This window comes from Aegilops tauschii, chromosome 1, assembly GCF_002575655.3.
Source record: "Aegilops tauschii subsp. strangulata cultivar AL8/78 chromosome 1, Aet v6.0, whole genome shotgun sequence".
Classification (NCBI taxonomy): Eukaryota; Viridiplantae; Streptophyta; class Magnoliopsida; order Poales; family Poaceae; genus Aegilops; species Aegilops tauschii.
In genome coordinates this window covers 470,971,842-470,980,836 of record NC_053035.3, presented here as the reverse complement: position 1 = coordinate 470,980,836, position 8,995 = coordinate 470,971,842, and the positions used below count along the sequence as shown (strand labels likewise).

The window sequence follows — 8,995 nt, the reverse complement described above, 5'->3', positions numbered from 1 at the left end:
CACTCCCCACCGCCGGCCTCTCAACCCTAAGATAAAAATCGACTGATCGTTGTGTTCGAATCTGCTGACTAATGTGTAGTAGCTAAACTGATTCGGTGATGCCGTTCAAATCGACTATTCTCATCAACTTTGAGTCTCAAAGTGGAGTTCCTTTCTCTAAGAAGAGCTCATCTAGGGTGTGATTTCGGATGAAAACAAGTGGATGAGCCTCGTTTTGCTGACTGCACAATGTCTGAAGCACTTTGCTTAACTCGTTGTACCCTGTGAGCACCTGTCGATTAGCAGTTGCCCTGTAGTTATTGATTGTACCCGGTGGAAGCCCGAGGCATGACTCGAGTTGGATTAGTCACAATCTGTCACCTCCGTCTGACATCACCTCTGAACCTAACCTCTCTCGTTTTGTAATCCTCCCCGATTGCGAATTTCTCAATGCGTAATCAGTCTCTTCACCACCCACGCAACCTCGCCGTCGTCGACCAAATCAGCAGCGGCCTGGCCTGGCCTCGCGTGCCACGACCAGGTCCATGTCCAACGCAGCAGAAGCAGGCGCTCCATTTCCTTCTCTAGGCAAGTAGAAGCAGACGCAGCGCTCCCATTCCTTGTCCGCGCAAGCACCACGCCGGTGCACCTGATCCCTCAGAGCGCCGCCATGTCGTCGTCGCCGTCCTCCCTGTACAAGCAGCTGGGCCTGGGCGCCGCCGGCTCGCCGGTGAACGCGTCCCACCTCCTCATGCTCGTCCTCGGCGCCGGCTTCCTCGCCTTCACCGTCTTCGTCGTCCACCCCAACGACTTCCGCCTCCAGTCCTTCTTCTCCGGCGCCTGCCCCGGCTCCCCGCCCCACGACGTCCTCTCGCCGGTCAACGCCACGCCCAAGGCCACCACGCCGGCCAAGCACGCCGACGCCACCACGCCGGTCAAGGCGCACCCCGGAGTGCGCGTGCTGATCGGCATCCAGACGATGCCGGGCAAGTACGAACGGCGGCACCTGCTGCGGACGGTGTACGCGCTGCAGCTCCAGGAGCACCCCGCCCTGGCCGGCGCCGTGGACGTGCGCTTCGTCTTCTGCAACGTCACCTCCGCCGTCGACGCCGTGCTGGTGGCGCTGGAGATCATGCGCTACGGCGACGTCATCGTGCTCGACTGCGCCGAGAACATGGACGGCGGCAAGACGTACGACTTCTTCGCCGCCGCCGCCCGCGCCTTCCCCGACGGCGCCTACGACTACGTGATGAAGGCCGACGACGACACGTACCTGCGGCTCCCGGCGCTGGCGGCGTGGGTGGCCGGCGCGGCGCGGGAGGACGCGTACCTGGGCCTGCAGATGCCGTGCGACCGCGAAAACTTCTACCCGTTCCCGCCCTTCATGTCCGGCATGGGGTACGCGCTCTCGTGGGACCTGGTGCGCTGGGTGGCGCGGTCGGAGGTGAGCCGCCGGGACCGCGTCGGGCCGGAGGACATGTGGACGGGGCGGTGGCTCAACGTCGCCGGCAAGGCCAAGAACCGCTACGACGGCGCCCCCAGGATGTACAACTACCTGGGGAGCTCCCCGGCCAACTGCTTCCGGCGCGGCTTCCGCCCGGACACCATCGCCGTGCACATGCTCAAGGACGCCGGCCGGTGGGTGGAGACGCTCGCCTACTTCAACGCCACCGCCGCGCTGCCGCCGTCCGCCCTCTACCACCTGCCTTGATCGATTGAAATGGTCCTCCTCGTTTTGCTTCTTGGCTCGACCCGGTCGGCCGGGCCGGGCTACAGCAGTACGTCTGCGTTGAATTTGTTCGGGTGGTGGTAGTTGGATAAGAAGAGTATAATTTGACATGTCCATTTGTGCATCATACATACTTTCATGGTACTTGTCCAGTGCGTGTATTTCATTCATATTACAGTTTCTTTTTATTACTCCACGTGTTAGATTTGTCTAAAGTTAAACTTTATAAAATTTGACCAAATTTATAGTAAAAAGTATCAACATCTACAATACCAATTAAATATAATATAAAATATATTTCATGATGAATCTAATGATATTGATTTTGTATTATGAATGCTAATAATTTTTAATAAACTTGGTCAAACCCTGAAGAATCTAATACCAATTAAATATAATATAAAATATATTTCATGATGTTTTGTATTATGAATGCTAATAATTCTTAATAAACTTGGTCAAACCCTGAAGAATCTAACTTCAGACAAACCTAATACTGGAGTAAAAAAAGAAGTAGGGAGCACATACTTTCATGGTGTTGCTACCTTTGGTTGATTCGGGTTTCTATATACGTTCTTTTTTAATATATGATATGCACATGCATGCACGTTTAATATAATTCTTTTGGACTATAAAAACAACTCTATAACGAAAATATCGTGACTTTGGACCAGTTAGTAAAGCAAACAGACAATTATGCCAAAAAGGCAAGCAAAAAGGATGAGGGAAGTGAGAAAAGGGCCTTTCTACACAATGAAAATGCACTTGTGCCAAAAGGTAATAAAAAGACAAAGAGAAGTGAGAAAAAGTCATTTCTATACAACAAAAATGCACTCTTGCCAATGCCATAAGAAATTTGACACCTCATATATTAAAAAAGACACTTATGCCAAAGGGTGTGTAGCTGCCACCATGCGTGCGTAGCTACCACCATGCGTGCGTCGCTACCACCATGCGTGCGTCGCTACCACCATGCATAAGAAATCGCCTCTCCACCACCTTTAGTTGCCTCACAACTCTTTCCCGCTGAACAATTTAGCGAAGTACATAAATTGATGTCATTTGTAAAGAAACACATACGTAGTAAAATGTCATGAGTAACTCAGTTGAAACCATCAACAATGTGTTCTGATGGTACTACCATCTCAGACTTTTTGGAAGAAAAAGAAAACTTTCATACCAAGTGAAGCAAGAAGTATCCAGATGAAGATAGATTTTCGAAGTATAATGGGGAAAGTGTTCATAATGGATTTCATATAAATGAATATGTTGACACAACTCAATTTAAGAATCAATAGTCATTGGTAGAGGTTATGTATACTAACCACAACAACATACAAAGTAACTACATATAATTTGAACATCAGCTACAAATTATTTTGGGCACTCAGCAAAAGTAGCTATGATAAATTCAAATGACAATGTGAAGTTATGTAACAATGTGAAGTTATGTAACTTCTTAGCACATGGGTCAGAGCATGAGGTTGTTCTCATTGCACTCGCCACACAACAGCATCGCACCCCCTGTTTTCGGCCAGCCATGACGATAACAACCATGCGACATCCGCGTGGTGGTGGTGGTAACGATGGTGTGTTGGAACAAGGTCTCCAGCCTCTCTCTATTTCTACAACGTCCAATCTGGTATTAGTGAAGAGCATGTGAGGATTGGTGATGCCAGATCTGTTAGCTCTTTTTGAATCTTATTGGCAGTTGGTGTGTCAAGCAGGGGGTAGTTATCTGGTTTTGGTGCAGTGACTTCAACCTCTTTCTTTCATTTTGTTATGCGGCAAGGTCCGGTTTCACCATCCCTCTCAATTGCTGCAAAAGGTTGCAAGCCTCATTGCTTGGGGGGGGGGGGGGGGGGTGTTACAGGCCTACATGCAAATTGCACACGATGTTACATGGTGTATCACAGTGTTCCAAAGCATGTCAATCACTGCTTCTATTGTAGTTCATTGGGCCAAAGTGTATCATATTGTTACACCGTGTGTGTCAATGCACATCAAACTAATACGAAGGAACTTGGTGACACTTGGCGAAAACTTAATGTTGTGTTTCACGCAGATCAATGTTATTCTATTATGTCCTGCAAAAACAATCATACGGTTTCAATGTGATTCATTGTGTTCCAAAGCATGTCATAATACTTCAATCTTTGTTAATGCGCTTCAAACATAAAATTAAGAGTTTGTAACTAGAATTGTTATTATCAAGTTTATTAGGTTTTTCTGTGTTCTACAGTGCACCGTTGCATTTAATAAAGTCTCACCAATGTTTGTGACAGTTAAAAAATGTACGTGCTATTTAAAAAAATGTTTATACAATGTAAAAATATGCTTGACTAATTTTGAAAAATGTACGCACCATTTAATAAAATATTCATGAATTAAAAAAATAATCTCTGACATTTCCAAAAAAACTTATACAATGTAAAAAAGTGTTTGCGTACTATAAAAAATGTTTTGTATAGTTTAAAAGATATATGTAACATTTTACAGAAAAAATCCATCAATTCAAAAAAATGCTCGTGACATTTTAAACAAAGTTTATAGAATGTGAAAAGTGTATTCCCATAAGTTAAAAATGAACAAGGGATATTTGGAAAAAATATTACTGTGTATTCAAAACATGTATTTTCAAAAATGTATATCATATATTTAAAAACTATCCAAAGTGTATCATAAAATGCTGCACGTCTGCTCTAAAAACATACATTGTGTACTAAGAAAAAGAAGTCATTTGTGGAAAAAACCCAATAAAATCGACAAAGATACCAAAAAGCATAAAAAGCCCGAAGAAAACAAAGAAAAACTAGAAAGAAACCAAAGTATAAGAAAAAAGAAAGAAAGGCCAAAAACCCCAATGAGAAAACAAAGAAAACCAAAGCAATATATAAAAGGAAAACTAATGAAATAACAAATAGATCAAAAGGAAAAAAGCAAAAACAAAAGAACAGTAGTACACTGAACCACACGTACCTATAACACGCAGTGAACGAAGCCTTGCTACTGAGCCTATTCGCTGGACGTCGCCCGTAGGCGATTCATATTAAGAAGAGCACTGCTATACAACCGATATTTTTAGTTGACATACAGACGATGTTTCCCTTCCAGCCATCTGTACTTTTGTCCCTAAAGCATCTGACAGTGCAGATTATTTATCGTGTGCACGTCGGGCACATAGCGTCGTGTGCACATCCATCCGTATTAAGAATCTTTTTTTTAGAAACATCCGTATTAAGAATCGATACAGTGAGTCAGTGACATATAGCCCTGCTGGAGTGGTGGGATCCGCTAGCTGCCCCAATAAGGGTGGCGTGAAGAGAGGTAGTAGGCCCATATTTGGGGTGGCCCACCTGATCTTGCAGCAGCTGTCTTGAATCAACCCATTGCCTGAGCCAACCCATGACCAATTAAAGTGACGCTATTGGTGGAATATACGGGATCACTAATTGCAAAGGTACTCCTTGCAAAATTCACTCATACCTTCTCAGGTGCTGACAAGTGGCGCACTGCATGTGTAACTTGCGCAGCCTCAAATTTTTTTCTTCGTAAATTTGTTTATTCAGAACGTTTCAAAAAGCCATAAATAATTATGAATTGAGTACTCTCAATTTTTTAATTATGGTTGAGCAATACAAATGGAATTGGCATGGATGGATGCGATTGTCTAGCCAAATCAATAGCTGTTTCTCCTGTTCATGTTGGTGTTGTCACACATGTTTATGTCAACTTTCATGAAATACAAGAACATTTTTGCATCCGGCAAGGAGAAATTTGGTGCTTAAAAAGTTAAATTTTAAGCACTAAACATTTTTATAAGTGAGATATCTTAACTAAAGGGTCTTAACCAATTAAAATCTGCAGAAACACAAATTACATGAACAAGTAGGTATCTTAACTCTGTTTCCATGTCTGGCCCAGCCATCAGGATATCACATGTTTCCTCTGATTCGATCGACCGGGACAAACTTCAGCGCTGAAGGGGTCAAAATTTTAAGCACAACACTTCTTGTTAACATATACAATACTACTCCCTAATAAAACATAGACGTCTTAAACCTAGGGTTTTGTCCAATGAAAATTTGCAGAAACAATGATGACACGAACCGTAGATGCCCAATTTTCTTTCCACACCTTTTAATGTCTAAAAAATCACGAATTCTGAAAATATTTCATGGATTTGAAAAACGTTCATGGATTTGATATTTTTATGAATTTGAAAAAGTTCACAAATTTGAAAAAAGTTCATGAATTTGAAAAACAACAATTGATTTTTTTAAATTTTGAAAAAGTTCACACAATTTAAAAAGAAAATTTCATGAAATTAAAATAAAAGAACTAAAAACAAAAAAAGAGAAAGAATGAAGAAAATAAAAACCGAATAGGATACGGCCAAAAAAGGGACAGAAAAAGAACAAAAAAAACCGGCCACAAAAAAAACGCTAGAAAACCCGCACTAATTGTATAGTCCTTAGTGGGTGGGCCCGTTTGGTCGGAGGGTGTGTGCGTGCCCTGTACGAATTAGCCTCTATTCGGCCCCGATGGGTGCGTCTCCGTCTTGAATCAGGCCCGTTGGCTGTGCCCGCCCATGACCGATTAAAGCGATACTATTGGTGGAATATAGAGCCATAAATTATTATGATTGTGAGAAATACAAATGGAATTGGTATGCATGGATGCGAATGTCTAACCTAACCAATAACCGGTTCATGTTGGTGTTGTCACACATGTTCATGTCAGCTTTCATGAAAAAAAAAAGCTTTTTTGCATCCGGTAAAAAGGCAAACTTCAACGCTTAGAATGTTAAAATTTAAACCCTAAACATTTTCATCACCGAGCTATCTTAACTCTAGCGCCTTGTACCATGAATGTTTATAGAAACACAAATGACACCAACAAGTAGATATCTTAACTCTGTTTCCATGTCTGACCTGCCCGTCAGGATATTTGGGTTGATTTTGCTATCGCATGCTTTTTTTTGTGAAAGGGCAGAAGGCCATATATCAAGTATCACTAGATCTTACAAACACACCCATACAAAAAAGATTAAAATTACATTCAAATTCTTGAGGGTGCCGAAGTCTTCTTCCTCCTGCATCCACCGGCGTCGCGCCGTGAGCATAGCTTGACGCCGCCTTTGGGCCTCCGCCTTAGACGAGTGATTTTTTTAAAATCCAGAAGCTTCTAGAAGCAAAGGCCGAGAAGTCATCTATCAGACCAGGAGACACCAGCGACCGCGATCTGCGAAGCCAATCGCTGCCCCGAGAAGAAAACGTCGATAAGAGTGGGTAGAAACTTCAAAGACCATGAACACCGGCTGAATCTAGATGGATCCATCGGACAACTAAACTGACCGAATCCTGTGAGACCCGCCAGAGAGACGGCTCCACACGACCTCTTTAGGATATTTTGGTTAATTTTGCTCCCGCATGTTTTTTTTGTGAAATTGCAGAAGGCCATATATTAAGTATCAAAAGGTCTTACAAATACACCCATACAGAAAAATAAAATTACATTCAAATTCTTGGGGGCGCCGAAGTCTTCTTTCTCCTGTATCCATCGGCGGCGCATTGTGAGCATAACTCGATGCCGCCTCTAGCCCTCGCCTTGGCAGAGCAAACTTTTTTAGACCCAGGAGCTTGTAGAAGGAGCGACCGGGAACTCGTCGATGCAGATCAGGAGACACCAACATCCGTGATCTGCGAAGCAAATCGCTGCCCTGGAGAAGAAAACGTTGATAAGAGCCTATACAAACTCCGAAGACCATGAACGCCGATCGACGGCTCCACAAGCCCTCCACTCAATGATTCTCTAAAGAAAATCTGAAAAAAGGAAATCACCCATGCCGCTGCACGATAGGTTCGGGTATGATGCCGAACTCGCCGTCGCGCAGAACCATGCACCGACTCCCTCTTCTCCGTTGACCTATCCAGGCCGTGCTGCCGTTGAAGATCGGCGCTGTGGATCGCCAACACAGCCGCCCGCAGCAGGCAACCAAATCCTCCATACGAAGGTGAGAAGGATTCGATCACGTGGCGGCGGCTAGGGCTAGTTCCCCTGGTTTCTCGTATAGTTAGTTTAGCGGAGACGAAAGAGACTTTTCTCTCTGATGAAAATATTTAACTTTTGTTGTTTCTCCTGATTTTGCTCTCGCGTGTTTCCTCTGATTCGATCGATCGGGACAAACTTCAGCCCTTGAAAAGCAAAAAATTTAAGCACTAAAAACTTCTGAACTGCCTAACAAATTAATTCTAGGGTTTTATCCCATGAAAATTTGCAGAAACAATAACGACACGAACAAGTAGATGCAGAACTGTTTTTCCACGCCTTTTAACGTCTAAAGAAATCACCTGCTCCTAGATGCAGCTTTGAGTTCTGTAAATTCAACCAATCGGAGAATCCTTGGCTCCAGCCTGGTAGCCGGCGAACCAGGCGTCGCAGTAGTTGTCGTCCGGCCAGTACAAGGCTGAATTGTAGCCGTCTGTCCAGGCCTTGTCGTAGTTGTGAACGTCGATGTCGTCGCCCTCCTCCTCCTTCTTGGAGCTGTGCTGGGTGAGCAGGCTACTCAAGGTGTCGAGGCTTTCCTCCAGGGCGAGGATGGAGTCCAGGAGCGAGCTGATCGCCTCCTGGTCTATGTGCACCGACGCTGCCTTGTTCTGGCTGGTCTTGTTCTCGGCCGTGGCGGCTGCGGTCTCCGCCGTCGTACTGGTCACTCCCTCTGGCACCGCGGCCACGGCTGATGGCGGCATAGCAGCTGCCTCGATCGAACTGGTCGCCTTCTCCCTGTAGACGCCGAGGAGCCTGACGCTCTTCATGGACGCCACAAGCAGCGCGTGCGCCGCGGCCTCCTCGCTCTCGAAACCCAAGACGGCAGGAGGACCCATGGAAGCGAACTGGATCGTGCCGAAAGGAGAGAAGGCGCCGACGAGGTCTGCGATCCCGGTGCCCGGCGGGACGTCTTCGATGACGATGGCCCGATGGCCGCCGTCGAAGTTCTCCGGCAGCGCCATGTCCTTGGTCACGGATACGATCTATCCGTGCGTGCGTACGTTTCATCACTTTCCAATTATATACTCGGAGGGCTTCTGCCTACACCGGGACGGAGTCCAGGAAAAACACAAGTCGTTTTAGGATCTATTCAGATCTTGGAGTTCTAAAGTTAATTGGTGTTTGTTTTTCATAAAGAATACTACCTAAAAAATACGTATCTCCACAAAGAAAATAATCAAATTTATTTGATTCCGACATGCCTTCCAATATTGCGGAGTAGCACCGATGGAAATC

The 8,995-nt window shown here is 45.1% G+C and overlaps 1 protein-coding gene across 1 annotated transcript; it reads left to right on the top strand.

Moving 5' to 3' along the window:
• Positions 1–649: 649 nt before the first annotated feature.
• On the top strand, positions 650–1,849 carry LOC109761600 (beta-1,3-galactosyltransferase pvg3). Its single transcript, XM_020320414.4, has one exon. It carries the CDS (start codon positions 650–652, stop codon positions 1,688–1,690), a length of 1,041 nt encoding a protein of 346 aa, XP_020176003.1. The 3' UTR covers positions 1,691–1,849.
• Positions 1,850–8,995: the final 7,146 nt, after the last annotated feature.

Excerpts from the sequence above, each read along its gene's own strand:
- LOC109761600 (XM_020320414.4), top strand. The coding sequence starts at position 650 with ATGTCGTCGTCGCCGTCCTCCCTGTACAAGCAGCTGGGCCTGGGCGCC.